We start from the raw sequence: 19833 nt of genomic DNA, 5'->3' as shown, positions 1-19833 counted from the left end.
CTTCCTATTGCACTGACAATCACCCATCCTCTGCTCTTCCCATTCCACATCTCTAATCACCACACCTTTGCTCTTCCCTTTCCCCATCTCACTGCCCCAGCCAGCCTTGCTTCCTGCTCCCAGTTTTCCTGGTCAGCTAGTCCCTAGTCACCCCAGCAGCTCTCACGCAATAACCCCTTCGCAAACCAGACCTGGCATTTCCCTGCAGTTTGCAGTCTCATCTGCCTCCCAGTCTCATTTGCTCAGACTTTGGGTTTCCCTTCCCTATTCAAATCAGGGACTTTTCTCCACTAGGCTTCCCAGAAGGCGCAAGAGAGGTGGCCAGAAGTACAGGGCAAGGGAAAGCATTGAGATATTCAGACAGTGCATGACTGTCACTTCCCTAGAAGGGAAAGCCCTCCCAGTTTCCTTCAGCACTGCTCCTACCTGGGAAAGCCCATATACTGTCATCCCAGCCTCAGAAGCCAAGAAAGGGTTGGGCAGGTTAGCAGAGGTTGAAAAGTTTGTAGCTGTGATGAGTCTTCTTTCCACGTTTGACAAACCCATGTAATTTGTCCACACTGGTGAGGGAGAGCAGTGGTGTTTCAGGGAGCTGGGAAAACACAGCCTCTGACACAAAAACCAACATCCTGCCCGAGGCCAAGCCCCTGCTTGAAGCCCAGAAGTTCCACAGCTTTCATCCTCTGGGTCTCATATATACTTCCTCCAGCCCAGGAAACCTAGTGGTGGGCCCATGTTTTCCAGAAGAACTAAATAAATGCACCCAATTCCAGCTGAGGCAATCACTTTATGAAAAATTTCTGCTCCAACGGTGAAACTTTGACAAAGTTATAAACAAGTGAAAACAGGGTCTTATAAGGGGAAGTATCAGCAACCTTAATAATAGGAGCTGTTCCTGGCCACACCTGTAATTAAGGGTATTTATTGCTTTTTTCCATATACCTTGCCTTTTTTATCCTCATGGTATTCCTAGCCTCTGTCAGTTTGCAACTGACTCTCTTTATTATACCCATACTGGCTTCCTGTGGTAAAAAAAAAAAAAGAAAAAAGAGAATAAAAAAAAAGATGGACCTAATGGGAAAAGAAAAGGGATATTTAGGTGCACCCTCACAGCTGTGTCAGGCCAGGGCAGACGTAGCAGAGAACCACAGGACAGGGACAAGGTTCTCTGGGAGGAGCTGCACTCAAGGCTGAATCAGCAGGATTTTACTTGAAGACACGTAACCTCATCCTGCTCGCCTGCACGCTGAGTGCTCAGTGGGCACCACGGCACCTGAGTGCCTAGGGGGTGGTGGAAGAACCTGGTCCAGCAGTCTGGGCAAGATGAAGGGTCACAGGGGAGGCACCACGTCTGCCTTGCCAAGTCTTGTGGATTCTTCCTTACCTTGAAAGCAGCACATCTCCCTCTAAAATACTCCAACCCTTGGGTTTTTGTTGGTTTGTTTTTTTTTTCTTTGAGAAAAGGAGCTGAACTGGTCCCTCTCTCTCTTCAGGCTTTTACTCCATGGCAACATCATGTGGCAGAGCCATCAGCTAGGGCAGCCCCATCTTCCTGAGGGGGTGGGATCAGGCTGCTCTGTACCCTCCTCTCTTTCTGCAAGGCACTGGAGATGGATTTAGGCAGTATTGAGACCTTCTCAAAGCCTCTAGTGAGAGGATGTGCAACCCAAGGAAAAGAGAAACAACCTTGAGGCTCAGAGCCTCAGTCCTCTCTCTGTCTCTCTTAGGAACAGCAGTGGAGAACTGAAAAGCCACAATCACCCCTTTGGGGAGATTTGCAGGTCGGACCAAATGAAATATAGGACTGTGAATAAAAAGCCTGCACAAACACTGCTCCCCTGGGCTGGTCAGGTGGGAGGCAATGCCGCTGTGAAATTACTTGTGTTTGGGAGGCTGGTTGGAGGACATGCTGGATACAGAACTTTGGGTCAGAGGAGGTCCTCCATTCTTCTTAAAAAAGGCCAAAATGTTGATAGTGGCTGGTCAGACTCATCTGAGCCCTGGAGGGGGTCCTCTTGAAGCACATTTCTGGGCACATGAAGGAGAAGATGGTGACTGGCAACTGCCAGTGTGAGCTTACCAAGGGTAAATCATGCCTGAACAACCTGATCATCTTTGATAAAATGACAGGATTTATGGGTGAGGGGAGAGTAGTGGAAGTTGTTTATCTCCAGTTCAGCCAGGCTTTCAATACTGTCTCCCACAACGTTCTGATATCCAAGTAAAGGTGGTGTTTCTCATTAGATGAACAAGCAGATGGGCAAAAAAATTTTTGGCTGGTCAGGCACAGGGAGTAATTAATTGTTAATGGATTGTACTCTACCTAGAGGGTGGTACCAAGTGGGGTGCCTCAGGGGGCTGTCCTGGAACCTGTCCCCTTTAATAACATGGTTATTGATGACCTGGAGAAGGTGATGGGGTGCACTTCCATTAAGCTTTCAGGTGACAGTTGGATGGGAAACGAGTCAACATGCCTGAGGGCAAGGCTGCTATCAGAGGGTCATAAGTAGACTGGAGGGATGGGCCTGCAGGTACACTGGGAGTTCAGCAAGGGCAAATGCACAGCCCTGTACCTGGGAAGGAAGAGGCCCTGACCACAATACGGCTGGGGACCTGATAGATACAGAGCAGCTGTATGGGAAAGGACCTGTAAATCTTGTTGAAACAGAGAGCCAAGCTCTTCACAGTGGCATGTGGTGGGAGGATGAGAGACAACAAACATGAGTTGAAAGAAGAGAGGTCCAACTTGAATAAAGGAAGATGTTTCTGTCCTCAAAGGCAGTGTGGGAAGTGTGGGAAAAAGTTGCTCAGAGAGGCTGTACAGTCTCCATCCTAGTACTTTAGAAGACCAAATAAAGCTCTGAGCAACCTCATATGACCTCTTTCCTGACCCTGCTTTGAGCAGAAAGCTGGACTAGAGATGTTCTGGGGTCTCTTTCAAACTGAATTATCCTTTGATCCTATGATGTGCAGTGGCCCATTTGTGTACGGTGCGTGTTTGGCATGTGCCAGCTACGTATGTGCTACACACATGTCCCTGGCAAGTGTGAGCTTCAAGCCTGAATTCTTTGTGAAGGGTGTAACTGATGGTGGACAAGGTATCACAGATATGATGGGTGATGGGTGAGGAGCACACCATGGCAGGGAAGCAGCTGGGGCAGTAGCTCCAAACACCTGTGACAACTGTGCCACTTTTGTGTGTTCCAGTGAGCTCACCGGGCATCACATGTGCAAAGTGAGCTTGCAAGGAGCTTGTCATGTAAGACTATGGTGGGAGCATGCATGCAAGTGCCAGGGGAGAGAATACGTGGCCATAGTAGTGAAATGTGTGTGCAGCATGCAGCCACTGCAGGCTGGGGGGAAGCAATGCTTGTGTGGGTTTTTTATTCACAGCAGCGCAAACTGGTGATAGCTAAAAAGCCTCCCATGTATGAACATCTCCCACGTGGACTCTGGGGGTGAAGGGACGGGACGTAACACAGGCAGTTATGAAACCAGCTGGCCCAGTGAGAATAATTCACAAACTGCTCTGGGAGGGACAGGAGCAATAAACAATGCACTGGAAGATGGGAGGGCAGGGAGAATGGCTTAAAATGCATCTTCCCGACATGCCCTGGTGGATTAGTTCAGCATCTCAGCCCAGCTCCTCTTTGATTCTTATGCAAGGGGTTTCTCTGGAAGGGACAGTCTGTCCTTGCCAGCTAAACACCAGGCACAGGGCACCAATTAACAAAAGGCCATCTCACCACCCGTCCCACACAGAGAAGGGTGAGAGGCAGCTGGGACTCGTTCCCTGTGAGGACTGAGGTTGTGGATTTTCATTTCTGCCTCATATTGTGCTGTTGCTCATCAGAGACCGAAAGACATGCTCATTGAGCCTGCCATGGCCTCCTATTCACTTCTGGCTGTGATTTGGAAGTCGTGATTTGTATCTGTAAGGCCCCATGTAGGCTATATTTGGGGAAGCTCTGTGGCCCAATGACTCCCAGTTCCTACACCCGGACATCTGTAGGGCAGGGGTGTCTGAGCTGAGAATATGCATGGCACTTGGTCTGTCAGAACTGCTGCTTGGAATTGTGGGCAGTGGTACAAAGGTGATGGGTGTTGTGTACACACCCAGGGAAGTGCAATGTCCTGGCAACGGCCTCACTGCAGCTGTGGATGCAGGATGGGCAGAGACCAAGTCTAGGAACTGCTCTTGGTTCATTTATCACTTGCAGTGTCCTCAGCTGTACAGAGAGGTGACAGGTTCAACCCACAGTGGAAGGTTAAATTTGTCCTTCTGCCACTGACTGCTCCGACTTGGACAAGTCACTTTGCCTTGCTGTCAGCCACTTATGTTCCCTTTTGCTTGCTTTCTGGCTGAGAACAGAAGCTGTCCTTTCTCTTGTGACTGCAGCAGCAAGCAGAATGGAGACAAAAGACATGAGGACTCTGGAGGCTTCTCCATGGGGCAAATCACCAAATAATCACAAGGACTCAGAAAATCTCACGTTTCTCACAAATTACTCTTGCATTTTAACAATGAACAATGCATTTTGAGCTCATGAGACCATCTGACTGCCGCAGGAGAACTGTGTATCACACAGAGCAGCAGGGAACATGCAGATTCATCTGGCCAGTACAACTCCACCAGTGCACCTTGTACCTCCTCTGCAGCAACCACTGCCAGTTTTTCTCACCTTGACTTGCCTCTTCCACTGACCTCAGACTGCCCTGTCCCATCAGCACCTATCAGATTGCTGAGCACTGCTGGCTCCTTGGGCACTCCAGGGCACCCTATTATTTAACCCTGCCACAATGGGTACAGCCAGTCACCCTGTGTCTGCAGCTTTCCCCTCCACTTTTCATCACTGCTCTTCCCTGCTTTCCCCACAGCCTCATGCAACACTGGAAGGGTCACATAAGTTTCTCTATTCAAGGCGGCCTCATTGCTAGTGAGCCCAACACTGTATCCTGGAAAGTAAAAGGCACACCATATAACCAAGAAGCCTGGAGCTAAATGATGGCTCTGCTCTGCTTGCATTTAATCAGATCCCTCTATGTGGTACCAAGTGTTCTGCTATAGGTCTGCCTCGCCTGTCATGTGCCCGCACCCACTCTCCTACTGATTCATTATTTCATCCCTGAGAGAAGCACGTGCAGGCTGCAGGTCATGTTATATATATCTTCAAAGTCTTCTCTGGAGTTCCTGCGTCAGCCTGTCCTCCTCTGTTCGATACTCCAGGAGTGATGCGCAGGCCTGTGCTGGGTCCCTGATAGACACACAGAGGCTGTTGCTGGGTGAGCATCTAATCACCTGTCAGGAGCAATTTCAAGCTCCTCATTCTCTTGGTCGCACAGTTTCTGTAATAAGGCTTTGTGCTTTACAGGCCCTCAGCTGACTCTGTCAGCGCTGGGACATTCAAAGAACTCTATCAATGCACTACGGCCAGAGACTCTAATATTACCAGGTCCCAGGTTTCAAGACATACTATTTCAAATCTGGGGCCGGCACCAAAATAATCCTGCTAATTTCAGAGGCAAAAAAAACTTTTAAAGCTCAAATATCCTGTATCTCTCAGGCTATTTCAGGATGGTGTTTGTGTTCATCCTGAATTCCTTTGCAGGCATCAGGGCAGTGAAATCACATCATTCCACTTTACCTCTTTTCAGGCTGACCTGACTTTGACAGTGAGTCACTTGGGGTCTGTGTGTCTGGACTTCCCAGAAGGCAGAGACATTTTCCACACTAAATGCACCCTTTTGGAGGGGACATGGTCAAAGGTTAGCTTTATGCTGATAGCCCACTGACTGCTCTGCTGGTGTTGCTTTCCCCGGGAACTGGAAGAAGCCCAGGAGCTGAGGCTCCTTACAGTTTGCAAGCCAGGCTGCTGTTATTGAATATCCCAAGGGGGTATGAAAAGGTTGGTTGCCCAAAGAGCTCTCAGGGCATTGGAAACCCTCTATCTGACAGCCCTCGTGCTGTCACTTCCATGCAGTTTCACTGCCCCTCTTCCACCACAGGAGCATGTTGGCCTGTGGCATGGGAGAGGCAGCAGCACCCTGCTATAGCCATAGGTTGTACATGTCCCATCAAGGGACTGAATAACAGGAAAAAGGGGAGCAAGTCTCATACACTGAGCACATACAACCAGGCAGGGCTGAGAGACAACTGAAGGACAAGCAGGCAGCAAGGTGGCAACCAGAAGGACCTGACTCTGAACAAAGGTCATCTCTGGCTACCTTCCCAGGGCTGGCACAGCTTTGTAGGCTTCTCCCCAAGAAGAAATGAAAATGGTAGCACATATCTAAACTGTTTTCAGAGTAAGTGGCTGCTCTGTGAAAGCCATGGCCTGGCTGTCAGGTGGGCTGACCCTTATTGCAGATTATGGGTGCAGCATTGGTGGTGGGTGCTGGTCCTCTCGGAGACTACTTTCCCACCAGATCAAATATTTCCTCCCCTGAGCCCCAGCTGTGCCCCACAGCACTGCCTGGGGAGTCAGGCTCAGCCCCAGCCCAGCCCCACAGTGTCCCCAGTGCTGGGGTCAGAAGCAGCACTGGGTGAGCCCGGGGAGTCAGGAGCTGCGAGGATACTGGGACTTGTGGGGAGGAACACAAGTCTTATGAGGAGCAGCTAAGAGAGATGGAGTTGTTTAGCCTGGAGAAAAGGAGGCTCAGGGGTGACCTTATCACTCTGTACAACTACCTGAAAGGCAGCTGTAGCCAGTTGGAAGTCGGTCTCTTCTCCCAGGTAACAAGCAATAGGACAAGAGGAAATGGCCTCAAGTTGCACCAGGGAAGGTTTAGTTTGGTTATTAGGAAAAATTTCTTCTCTGAAAGTGTTGTGAAGCACTGGAACAGGCTGTTCAGGGAAGCAGAGTCACCATCCCCAGAGGTATTTAAAAGACGTGTAGATGTGGCACTTAGGGACATGGTTTAGTGGTGGACATGGCAGTGCAGGGTTAACGATTGCACTCGGTGACCTTAGAGGTCTTTTCCAACCTTAGCAATTGTTTGACGCCGGGACCCGCGAGGATGCCAGCCTTGCTTTCAGCTCTAGGTGGTGCTCTGAGGCCAGGCAATGCCCGGGCTTCTACAGTCTCTCAGTGCCACTCACCCTCCTTGTGCTTCGTCCTGCAGGTGGAAAAACACCGAGGCTGGGTAGGGCAGGACCCCCACCCTGCTGACCATGGCAGGAGGAGAAGCCTGTGTAACCTTTCCAAGAACTGGCTGCCATCTCCTCCTGCTGGTGTGACATCCCTGGCCGTTGGATCCCGTGTCGCAGGTGGCTGCGGAGACAGACTGCCTTCCCTGCCTCCTCATCCCTCTGCTGTCCCCTCGACCTGCCCCAGCGAGGCTGCCCCAGCTGGCCCTACCCCACCCCATCCGTTCAGCATCCCGGTAGGCTGCTTTCCCTCCTCTCCCCCTCCTGCGTGTGTAGCAATAGTCCGTCCCGGCTTTGCGGATTTAGCACAGGGCCGGCGCCCGCGGGGTTTTCCAATAGTGGTGCTCCATTAGGGCCCAGATCTGCTCTTATCACAGGCAATGCCAAAGTCCCATTGACTTCGCGGGGGCAAGAGCAAGCCCTTAATGGCCTGGGAAGGTAAGGCTTTTTTTTACTGGGTTGGGGGTTTTTTTGGTGATATTTAAAACCGTGGCCACTGTCCAAAAGCTGGGAGAGACCTCAGGCCATACTGCAAAGGCAAAGAAGAGATGCTAAAGCTCAAAGCAAACAGACGAGGCATTCTTGCAGAGGACACAAGCCTGCGCACAGCTGCTGGGGCAGTGCCATGTGCCCTGCTCCACTCCTGGGCAAAACCTGAATGAAACCAAGCTGTTTGTTCAGTAGTACAGACATTTTCAACACCATTTCCTAATCTTGGAAATCCAAACCCATTTTCTCCCCAGTTGAGATTATTGTTCTGTTTGTTGAAAGTATTTTTAGTTGCAGTGTGTATCAAAATGTTTCACTGAGCAAGTTTTGTGTGAGTTGAAAGGTGCTAATGATGATTTCTTTTTAAAAGGGTTGTCCAGAAGTGTCACCAAAAATAAAACATGAAACAAGCTTCTCAAGTGTCATTTCAAACAACAACATTCATTTTAAAGCTGGCAAGAGTGACAGCAGCATGGTTAGTTGTCATGGGGTAGAGGAACTGAACCAGTGCCTGGATCTTATTCATAGGGAAGAAGTCCTTCCTCTCGCCATTATATTTCTGGTATTTGAATAGCTTTCAATAATGAGCCAAGTAAGAAGTTCAGAAGACAGGAAAGAAATACAGATTGTGGTCAAATAAACAAAGAAGCAGCGTCTTCCTCCTGAAAAGCAAGCTGCCAGCCCCTTGGGATTAGATGCAGGTCCTGAGAAAGTGGTCCCTCCATCAGATCCTGTCATTCAATAGAGGTATCTTCTCTGGAGAGCACAGGGAGCGGAGGTGTCATCTACCTGAAAGATGACGCTACACATACTGTATGCAAAAGATAAAATACTTGGTGTGTTTATGATTATGAATGTCTCGGAGTGCTGATTTGAAGAATCCTTAAAAATGTTGAGTCTCCTCTATAGCAAACAGCTTTCCAAGATGGACTATCCTGGTGGCTTTTCACAGGCGTGTAAAAGAATCCCCAGTATACGGCAAGAGAAGACTTTTGTTGAGATGCTGCTGCTGTATGGCATTTTTGTGTATGGCATTGGGTGTTTATGGGATGAAGTTGTGGTGTAGGATGGATTATGCCCCATTGTGTGGCACACACATGTAGGTACATGCAGTGTGTACTTCGACATGAGTACTCTGTGATTTTAGTGTGCAGGTACAGAAGTTCCTGTGCAGAAGCTGTGTATCAGCAAAGCCTGTGGACATGTGAGCAACTTGCAGGAACAGTCCTGGAGTGACTGCACCATGTCACTGGAGGAGCTGTGTGCAGCAACATCAGCACAGCTGCGTGAGGAGTGTCTGGTGGGCAGAGATTTACCCATCATCTCTGTTCTCTTGCACTCTGGCTGTTCCTCTCCTTCCCTCCGTCCCCTCCCCTCAGCTCCCTTTTCTCTCTCCTCTCTAACGATCTGACAGCATTGAAAGCTTTCTCACAATTTTATTGTGAACAGCAGGTAACTGAATATTCCTCAATGCCTCAGTGTCTTCTCCACTGTGATGCCAAACATGACATGAAAAGGGTCAGCAGGTTCAGACACATGGAGGGGGCTGGAACATCAGCATGGCTGTATGATGCTTATTTGCTCAGCTGTACTTACCTTTTCCCATTTTTCCCCCAAGAGCCACACCAGTTGAAGTGAGGAGCAGCAGTGCTGACCTCTTTGTTGCCTCAGCCACTCCAGCTGTGCATGCCCATGGCCCTGGTGCACCATCCTTGCCTGGCATCTCTGGACACTCACACCTTGGTGATGAGCCTCCCAAGAGCTAATGGGCAGTGGGCACTTTGTGCCACCAAGCACTGCCATCTGCCTCCAATGGATGCTGTATGGCAGTGAGGAGGGTGCCCAGACATGAGGGTTCCCCCTCTCCTGGAGGCCACCACTTCAGCCTGTGTCCTGAATGCCCGTGTCCTCACACACAAAGTCCTTCTCTCTCGGTCCATTAGTTTGTTACCACTGCCGTGGCCAGCGGCAGGCACCCAACTCTGAAAGCTGTATTAAAAGCCAGATCAATACCAGCCCCTGCTTATTCCCTCAGGGGAAAGTAAGTAAATAATGAAAGGAGGGAGTGACTTCATTTCCTAAACCAGCAAACCTCTGAAATTAGTGCTAAGAGAGGTGCCCCAGTTCCCGAGTGGGGAACACTGGAGCTCTGAGGAGAGGCAGCTCTGCCTCAGAACTGGCAGAGCTGGGAGAGATGGTGGCTGTTCAAAACCCGGTGTATCCATCATTTCAGTGAAGGTTCTGAGGCAAACTGCTCTGGCAGATGGGCTCTGGAGCCGAGGATTGCTACAGAGTAAGGAAGAATGCCTTCTTTGCCTCAGTCTTCAATAGTGAGACAAGTTGTCCTCAGGGTACCCAGCCCCCTGAGCTGGAAGACAGGGAGCAGAACAGAGCCCCCATGATCCAGGAGGGAATGCTCAGTGACCTGCTACACCACTTAGACACTCTCAAGTCTATGGGGCTGGATGGGATTCACCCAAGAGTACTGAGAGAGCTGGCAGAAGAGCTCACCAAGCCACTCTCTATCATTTACCAGCAGTCCTGGCTAACCAGAGAGGCCCCAGGTGACTGGAGGTTGGCCAATGTGACACTCATCTACAATAAAGGCCAGAAGGAGAACCCAGGCAACTATAGGCCTGTCAACCCGACCTCAATGCCAGGAAAGGTCCTGGAGCAAATCACCTTGCCATCACACAGCATGTGCAGCACAACCAGGGAATCAGGTCCAGCCAGTATGAGTTTGGGAAAGGCAGGTCCCGCTTGAGCAACCTGATCTCCTCCTATGACAAGGTGACATACTTAGTGGATGAGAGAAAGGCTGTGGATATAGTCCACCTGAAATTCAGTAAAGCCTTTGGCACTGTCTCCCACAGCATTCTCCTGGAGAAACTGTCTGGCTTGGATGGATGCACTGTTCTCTGGGTAGAAGATTGGCTGCATGGCCGGGCCTGGAGAGTGGTGCTGAATGGAGTTACTCCAGTGAATGGAACAACCTGGGCAGGAGAGCTGCTCCCCCACAGAACCTACATCCTGTGATGAGAAATGGCCATGATTGGGTCTAGACATGTCTTATTAGTCTATCTGTGCTCTTTCTGAAACACACTTCCATATTACCTCACTTCCTCTTCCTCTTTTCCCCTTCCTCCTGTGCCACCTGCCTGCTGTGTCTACTTCTTCTTCTCAGTCCTGCTATTTCCTTCCTTATCCTTCTGCTTCTTCCCCTTTTTCTGTTGCTTCTTAAACCAATTCCAAATAGATATTGATCAGATCTAATAGATATAGATCTAATATCTATAGATATTAGATCAGAGATCATAATTTCCTCAGCCTTTCCCCCCATAGCACATCTGTTGGGTGCCCAGAGCAATCTCCTGAGCTCCCTGTTTGTCTTTCTGCCCTCACCTCATCTCAAGTTTTGAAGAAGTGATTCTGCTGCTCCTGAAGGAAAAGGCTCATCAGGTTTTCACTTCTTGCGTGAAATGACAGCAAAGTGATGTTACAAGTCTAGCTTTGGTTGATGACCTCCCTAATTTCCCCTCTACTTGCCTCTAGCAAAAAGAGAGGCTTTGACTTTTTTATGGGTTTTTTGGGCCTTCCATCTAGACCAATGTCTTGCACATCTCTGCCTCTTTATCAAGCATATCTATAACCTTTCCCTGGGCAAAACTCTCATCTCTGAAGCAAGCAGAATTTTTTTACTTATCCTACTGGTAATTTTAATGCAAATTATTCCCTCTCTACACGCATTTTGTATGACCTTCTTCCCCTAACAAATTCTCTGAGTGTCTTATTGTGGGTCTTTACCAGAGAGGCCCAGAACAAGGGAGTCCTTGTGCTGGAGCTTTCAGGCTCCAACACCATACAAACAGCAAACACCAGCGCTAATAACCCTCATCAGTCTCTATACCAGGCTGCAGCCGCGGGGTCTGTCCTTTGCTTCCAAACTTCCCCTTGGGATATTAGACTTTATTAAAAATAAATAGTTACAAATCAGTTTTACAGCTGATGGCAGCAGGGGGAAGAATGGAGGAGGTGAAAGGAGCAAATGGAGGGTCTGCTGTCCGGTCAGGTCATTTGTCTGTCATCCTGGCTGTGCCGTGCCAGGGAGCAGTCTGAGTGTGGCAAGAACTGGGCCCTGTCTCCTCCTCCAGATGTTTCAGGAGGGGGGCAGGATGTGTTTTTCAAAAGGACTGGGAGAACTGGGTCTGAGTCCATGGAGCTGAGCTGCTTCTGGAGGTGACAGATACCAAAAGCCAAGAGTAGGCTATGTAGAATGTCCTTGTCTCCTACCTTCACATTTGCAGTGGAAGAATATGGATTTCATTTCTTCTTCTGTTTTATATACAAAGAGAGAATCATGTGCAACAAGCAACAAACATGCAAGTAAACTTGTCCCTTGAGATCCTTCCCCACTCCTTCCAGGAGTCCTGAACTCTCCCTTCCATCCTCGTCTGGTCAGTGCTTAGCAATTGCTCCTCTCGTAGAGATGGCCATGACCCCTGACAGCCATGGGGCCCACCCATACCAAGAGGGGACAGAAAGTCTGCTGTTGCCTCAGCAGCAGATACACTTGCTGCAGGTCCCAGTCTGTCCTTTGAAGGCAGGGACTCTGTCATCTCTCCAGAGACAAGAAATCAGGCCTGCTGCTCTCCTGTCTCTGGGCAGGAAAGGGATCCTAGTATAAGCTGCATACCCAGGAAGAGTAGTGTATCCTCACTCCTCTTCCAGGCAGCATGACTTCACAGGAAAGTGAGTATTTCAGAGCAGCTCCCGGCCTTGATGTACTCAGGGGCTGAGAGGCAGTCATGGGACACATTTTTTGGTGGTCAAGGAACTTATCCAGTGTATGGGTGCAGAACAGAGGAGACTGTGGGCAATAGGAATGAAATGGGGAGACTGGAGGAATTAGATGGCTGACTCCCTGCGGTATGAGATTGTATCTAGAGGCAGAGTTGCCTGGAGCCGCTCCAGGTCCAGGTGGCTTCCAAAATCCATCATCTGGATGATACCTCCCTCCTCCTTGGTGCTGCCCCCTAACACCACACCCACTTCGTCATCATCTTCATCTTCATCTTGACTGACAAGTGCCAGCTCATTCTCATAGCAAAAGGCACTGGGAGGTGGGGGAGAAGGTAGGATAGTCATCTTGCTTTCTTGTAGCTCCCGGGCTGAGCAGCGAGGTGTGCCAGCTACCTCATAGGTCTTGTGAAAGCGTGAATAATCCACTTTGTAGTGGTTCTTCTCCTCAAACACAACTGGTTCAAAACGATGACCCCAAAGGATTTCACTAGCGAGATAAGAGCTTCGTGCCTGTGTGGTCATGGCTGTGGCTTCCACCATCCCCTCCAGAATAACCACAATCTCAAAGTTCTCTGTCTCCAGCTCCTCCTTGCCAATACCATAGAGTGGGCTCTCCTCATCAATCTCATGAACGATAATAATGGGTGAGACCAAAAATATACGATCAAGACCCACGTCATAGCCCACATTTAGGTCCCGCTGGTCCAGGGGGAGGTATTCCCCTTCCTCTGTCATGTAGGGCTTGATGAGCTGGGCTCGGACATGGGCCTCCACGATGTGACTCCTCCTCAGGTTGCCCACCCTCCACATGAGGCACAGTTTGCCATCCCGCACAGAGATGACTGCATGATGACTGAAGAGGAGGGTCTGGGCCCGCTTCTTGGGCCTTGCCATCTTGGCCATGATAGTGCCAATCATGAAGGAGTCGATAACACAGCCCACGATGGACTGGACCACAACTGCCATGATAGCCAGCGGGCACTCCTCAGTCACGCAGCGGAAGCCATACCCAATGGTTGTCTGTGTCTCCACCGAGAAAAGAAAAGCCCCTAGGAAGCTGTTCACGTGCATGATGCAGGGCTTTAGGAGAGAGGGACCACCTCCCACCACCGGTGCATTGAGGTCACCATGGAAGAAAGCGATGCACCAGAAGAGGAAGCCAAAGAAGAGCCAGGAGACCAGGAAGGCAGCCGAGAAGATCATGAGCATGTACCGCCAGCGCGTGTCCACACAGGTGGTGAAGATGTCGGCCATGTAGCGCTGAGACTTGTTGCTCAGGTTGGCAAAGTAGACATTGCACTGGCCATTCTTCTTCACAAAACGGTTGCGGTGCTTCCGCCGGGGAGCGTGGTCCTTCCCATTCCGGCTGTGCCCGTTCATGCTGCCCAGTGCAGAGACCTTGTGTCCATCCTCTTCAGTTGAGACGATGCTGTATCTGGGAAGAGGAGAAACAGGCATTTCCATCAGAAATATGTGAAGGGTAACAGCAATCACCAAGACAGCAAGGGCAGGAGACATGCTGGTGGCTCACAGGGCTAGAGTACCACCCTGTTGAATTTCACAACAGTACATTTTACTGGTTGTTGCACCATGGAGCCTCTCTGACCAAACTGGTGGAGGTCAGCTGCAATATTTGCTGAGTCTTGCTGCCAGGAGGTTGTATCTAGCAAAGTCCTGACAAGGCAGCAAAGCAGCAGAAGCTTGTCCTCTGTGGTACCTTCTAGCCCTTGTGATCAGGAGAGGTACAAGTCTTTGAAACCTGACAGCGGCTGGGATAGCCAAGAAGCCTGGGAGCAAGCACCCACTGCCTGGCCACATTTTGGCCCAGATATTATGCAAGGTTGGGAGTTTCTATTTTCTCCTCTGCTCTGCTCACTGATTTCATGGTGTGTGCTGACAATGTTTATACACTCCCTGCACTCAGGACAATTCCGTTGCCACAGCAACATGCATGGCTTCCAGCATCCTGTATCCAAGGCCAAAGGTGTAATTTGGAGATCAACAGTCAAAATGCTGGCAGTTTCCTTGGCAGAAGCTACACATGCTTTCTGGGAGACGTTTGCCCCTCTGGCTCCCCTCCCTTGCAGGCAGCTCTGATGCTTCCCCTCATGTGATGCTGAGACAGTTGTAGATACTCCTTAAAGCTGTGATGGTAGAAGATGCTCTGACCACTGAGAAAATCGAGAGAGTGCACTGAACTGCCAAGACCACTTTGCCCTCATGCCTGCTGAGCTGCAGCCTCACAAGACCCTGGAAGTGTCTCCCTACCACCCCATAGTGTTGACACGTCAGCTGGAGTCCACCAGCATGGGCTTCAAGACACCCATCCACATCTCACAGGAAGGGAAGATCTGGTGGCTGGAGTTGTGATTCCTGGGGACATGTGGCTTCTGCAGCCCTGCTGGAATCTGTAATTTCTGGTCCAGCACCATGCAGTGCTTTGCTTCTCCTCAATAGTACTACTCCAAGCACTACCCCTATGTGCAGCATGTTTTGGTTTGGAGAAGGAGAGAGGAGTCATACCTTGGAACAGGAAAGGGAAAGACCCTGACAGGTAATTTGAGAAGAATATACCAAAAAGTAGGCTGAAGGTAGGGCCTGAGGGGTCAGATGATGAGGACCAGGCCACCCAGGGCAGCAGCAGTCCTTGACAGGGGGATTACTCACCTGTTGACTCGGACGCTGCCCATGGCTCACTGTATCATCAGATGTCAGGGGGCCAAGGGAGCTGGAATGGCACAGGAACTCATGCAGCAGCACTCACATGGGACTAGGTGGCTCCAGGTTTCACCTCTGGTGAGCTGGGACTGGCATTGCCATTGCAAGTGCTCCTGGGCACGTGTCTGGCAGAGAAGGACAAAGCAAAGCCCAGTCAGAACCTCCCCTGGCAGCACCCATCCCAGTCCAGAGCGGCGGGCACAGGGCTCACAACTGTTTGCTCAGGACAGGTCTGGAGGTCTCCATGGGCACTGTGCCACAGCCTGGCTTAGTCAGATGAGGAGCTGATGGATGCAGACTGGGTCGCATGGCCCGCAGCCCCCGCCCTCCCCAACATCTACTGCCAGCAGGGGAGCAGGGCTGGCTGGTCACTGCTCTCCCGACCAAGGGCACAACAGATGAGCAGCTCACAGGGCCCTCACCCTGAGCCATTATATTAATATCAGAGCTTACACCAGGACGAGAGCTCAGCCAGGCTAAATACCTCACACACAAGGGCTAACAAAGCATGGGCATGCACAGCAGCCCCCAGAGATCCCATCAGCCCAGCCTGACCCAGAGGGGATTTATTTCCAGAGTGCACAGAACATCCCCCCTGTTTCAAAGAAAAGAAGAAAATTAAGTGGTAGAGCCAAAAACGAGAACTGATGGAAAGGAAAGGCTTAGGGGTAGCCAAGGAGAAGCCAGTTAGAGCAAACAAACCTTGCACATGCCCTGTGTACAGCAGCAGAGTCCTGGGAGGATGTGCAGCAGATGTTACGTCTCGATCCAGTCCTCCCAGAATGGAAGAATGCGGAAACCAAAGACTCAAGAGCTCACCTATCTGTCTGCCCAGAGCTGCTGGAAAGTGAAATGAAGTGAAGGGGTAATGACTCACAGATTAGGAAGGGCTTTGTACACCCATGCTAATCCTGCTCTGTAGCCTTTGGATTACAGCAGCCAGTGCAGAGCACAGGATGCAGACAGAGCCAGCTAATTTGTTTACTCCCAGCCTCACTGGTGAGCAACCAGTGGTTGCCAGATATGGGACAAATACAAGGATTTGGGGGTCAAATCTAAGGTTTAGATCTGCTTGTAAATGCTTATGCATGGATAGGAGAGAGGAACAGCAAGTGCTGTCTAAGATGGAAAAGCCGGTGAGAACCGTCCTTGTTTCAATCATCAGTGCTGCAGAATGGGGCTTCATGTGGCTGAGGGAGCCCACCAGCCTTCCCCAGTTGGGAGCACAGACTGGAAAGCATCAAGTAAGAAGCTTCAGACATCATCTCTGATGGGATGAAGTTTAACCAGCAGTTTCTCCTCCTGGTTACTGAGGCAGTTTAAGCTCTGTGGCAACACAAACATGATTGTTCAGACCAAGGGTATTATGGGACCAGGAGAAGACAACAACCTTGTAATCCACAAGTCACCGTACACAGGTAAAAGTAAACAGCTGCCCAAAAATTCCCATCAGGAAAAAGCACTTTGGCACTGAGCTCTGTCAGCTCCCACCCCTTCACTACCCTACCGCATCCAAGTCTTTAAGGAGGGTTAGTTTGGCCAGACACAGGAACTTTTGCTGTTAGCTGGGTAAACCTACAGCAGAACCTGGGGTTGGTAACCTGAATTAATCAGAAATGTTGATATGATGAAGAAAGATCACTTGATGTCCACAGATGGTCCTGCTCGGATAAAGCTAAAATGTAACCTCAGTGATTACACAGTGAGTTTGGGCCGCAGGCTCCCATATGACTCTGGGAGGTGACAAAGGCGGGCAGCGTAGGTACACCCCTCTATGCCAGCCCCAGCCAAGAGAGGAAAGGCATCCTCTCCAACTGGCACCTTCTTTAGGCAGCCTGCATATGCCAAGGTCATCCTTATCCAACGCTGACATTAGTATGGGAGGGAAGGCATTACCACAGTTCACATATATGAATACTTCACAACTTCCCAGAGGTTTCTTACCACCGACAACCCTCTTTCTCCAGATGCAGGAACAGGTGCACAATTTCTAGAGACTGGAGTTGTGGCCCAGGAAGCAGCCAGCTCCAAATAAAGAGGAAGGAAGGAGCTTCTGCTCACTGAAACCATGTGCAACAGCATCTGGATCTCTGCTCCTCACCCTTCCCACCTCTCCAAGAAGGGGCAAAGGAAGCAAGATGAAATACAAGGGCTTTGCTCATCTCTGATTGTGGCTGGTACAGCTATGGGAAGGGATGAGCACACTGTTTAAGAGCGTTGCATCCTGTGCTGTTGTGCTTCCTCCTGGCTCCCACACAGGAGTTCATGTCAGCCACAGCGGTGGCACAGCCTCTTGTGCAGAGCCCCCCACGGCTGGACCGTGCAGCTCAGAGCCTGGGCAGTGTTTGCTGCTGGTTCCGCAGTACCTGAATAGAGTATCAGCAGCTAAAGCCACACCACTACCTGCAACTGATACTTAATCAGAAGGAAAGTATCTCCACAAAGGATAAAGGCTACCAGTCTGAGCACATTTGAGAATGGAAAAGCAAATGCTTTTATTTACAGCAAATAGCTGCAAGTAGGAGACCCATGGTCTCAGTTCGTACACTCATCCATAGAACTCACACAGAATTGCACTCATAGGTCTTTTTCTGCTTACAATTTGAGAATTTTGCTGGTAGATTCAAGGACCTCAGCAATAACAGGCAGAACCTTCATTCCTGAGGCAGGAGCTGCCTGATGGAGCCATTTGCGCCCATTATGAGCCTGTGGGGGTTTTGCCACATGAAGTCCAAGTCGTGCTTCACTGCTCCCAGGCAGGTCTGCTCTCAGGTTTTCATTCTCCAGCTTGGATCTCTCCAGTTGTCCTTGGAGAATAAAGATCTTCTGCTTCAGCCTCTCCATGTTTCCTTCTGCATCCAGAGCCCGCTGGGTCATTAGCTGGAGATGACACTTAGTCTGCTGGACTACGGACTCAAGCTCTCGGGCTTCCCTCTTCCGTTCGGCCAGGCTAGTTTTCAGCTGCTCCTGCAGGCTCGACACCATGCACGCCTGGGTCTCCAAGCTGTTCTGAAAGTTCTTAAACATTCTCCTGATTGTGGCATTGTCCTCCCTGAGCGTGTCATTCTCATCCTTGAGCCTGTCATACTGCTCCCTGAACATGTTGTATTCCCCGCTAAGCACGACATTCTCCTCCATGAGCACAACGTTGTCCTCCCTGAGCCCATAGAAAATCTCCCTGAGCACATAGTTCTCCTCCTCGAGTGCGAGATTCTTATCCTTGAGCACTTTGTTTTCCTCCCTGATCATGCTGTTCTCCTCCCTTAGGATGCTGTAGGTCAGCTGCAGGGATGGGAAATCCCTGTCCCCAAAAACCTCCTTGTGCAGCGTGCAGGACTCTGCTCCTGTGGTGCACTGTGAGGGCCCCACATAGGGGTCACTGGCATGGGTCTGTGAGGCAGCGGCCTCCATCTCCAAGTGCTGGTCTGTATTACTCTGGAAAGAGTCTTGGGAGCCACACGGTGCCATACTGGCCCTTTGGAGACCAGACGACCCCTGATGCCCAGGAAAATGTTGGGTTGGGCTGGGCTCCTTATCTCCAGACAAGTTGTCAGACTTTTTAAAATGGTCTTTGTAAAACGGTTTCTGAAACTCCTGACCTTCCTCCTCAAGCTCCACTTGTTCACCTTCCACCATGTTAGAGTGCCTGGGAGTTAGGGAAAATGGGATGGGTTCTCCCAGATCCTCTGTCTGACTGTCATCTAAGCTGTCATTGCTCTTGCTCGGGGGTGAAGAATGCGCAGAGTGGCAGGAGTACCTGAATTTGTCACTGTCGTCATCATCATCATCTTCCAAGCCTTGAGATTCTGGTAAGACGCTCACCATTGGCCCAGAGATACCAAGTGGCCATGACATTTTTCAGGGTGCTCTGGGCTGCAGAAAGTGGGAGAATCCAAATTATCCTCCTGGAGCCCAGATCACGCAGGCCGGTGACACTGACAAGCAGTGTCAACCTCTGCAGCCTCACTGATGCTTGTGGGAGAAGAGGCAGCCACCAAAATCCCTCCGTCTAGAACAGCAGGGAGTTCAGGAGGGAGTGGAGGGCCAGACACCTCTATGTTTTGGCTCTGGACAACAGCTGGAACAACCAACATTCCAAGGTCTGTGATGTCATTGAGTTCCATGGATGCTGAGTGGTCAGGAGTGGGAGTGGGGGGGGTGTGGCACGGGGTGGGGGGGGGAGGAAACAATCAACTACTCTCCTAATTCTGGAAGGGACTGGGTTAATTTTCTCCCTAGTAGCCAGTACAGTGCTGTGTGTTGGATTCAGTATGAGAATAATGCTGATAACTCACAGATGATATAGTTGTTGCTAAGTAGTGCCTTACTTTAAGCCAAGGATTTTTCAATTTCCCATGTTCTGCCAGTGAGGAGCTGCACAAGAATTCAGGAGGGACCATAGCCAGGACAGCTGATCCAAATTGGCCAAAGGGATATTCCATGCCATAGAACATCATGCCCAGTATATAAACTGGGGGATTTACCTAAAGGGGCCAATCACTGCTCTGGGATGGGCTGGGCATCGGTCAATGGGTGGTGAGCAACTAGGTTGTGCATCACTTTTTCTCTTAGATCCTGTTAGTCTCTCTCCCACTAGTTATTATTACAATTCTTATTATTAATTTGTTGTTGTTGTGGTTCCAGTTATTAAATTGTTCTTCTCTCAACCCACAAGGTTT

General features: G+C 50.1%; 2 protein-coding genes and 1 long non-coding RNA gene across 5 annotated transcripts in view; all 3 read right to left on the bottom strand.

Annotated features, from left to right (window-relative positions):
• The window catches only part of LOC113966045, a 113907-nt gene that overhangs the window by 82938 nt on the left and 11136 nt on the right, over positions 1-19833 (bottom strand). The gene's annotated exons all lie outside the window — the stretch shown is intronic.
• Positions 11588-15269, bottom strand: KCNJ4 (potassium voltage-gated channel subfamily J member 4). Of its 3 annotated transcripts, none has more exons than XM_027680247.1 (2): positions 15104-15269; positions 11588-13871 (listed from the first exon to the last, which is right to left on the bottom strand). In XM_027680247.1, exons 1-2 carry the CDS (start codon positions 15124-15126, stop codon positions 12542-12544), a joined length of 1353 nt encoding a protein of 450 aa, XP_027536048.1. In that variant the 5' UTR covers positions 15127-15269; the 3' UTR covers positions 11588-12541. The 3 variants fall into 3 exon arrangements, with proteins under 3 accessions (XP_027536048.1, XP_027536049.1, XP_027536050.1); XM_027680248.1 differs by lacking the exon at positions 15104-15269 and adding an exon at positions 14313-14415; XM_027680249.1 differs by lacking the exon at positions 15104-15269 and adding an exon at positions 14154-14208.
• LOC113966041 (endosome-associated-trafficking regulator 1-like) lies at positions 17625-19258 on the bottom strand. The gene is given in 3 exon segments (XM_027680250.1): positions 17625-17818; positions 17821-17920; positions 17922-19258. Coding segments are annotated over 3 exon segments (1257 nt in total). The 5' UTR covers positions 19010-19258; the 3' UTR covers positions 17625-17749.

Source organism: Neopelma chrysocephalum, unplaced genomic scaffold (assembly GCF_003984885.1).
Source record: "Neopelma chrysocephalum unplaced genomic scaffold, ASM398488v2 Primary Assembly neopelma1_59, whole genome shotgun sequence".
Taxonomy (NCBI): domain Eukaryota; kingdom Metazoa; phylum Chordata; class Aves; order Passeriformes; family Pipridae; genus Neopelma; species Neopelma chrysocephalum.
The sequence above is the reverse complement of the archived record's forward strand: the minus strand, read 5'-3'. Positions and strand labels throughout refer to the sequence as shown.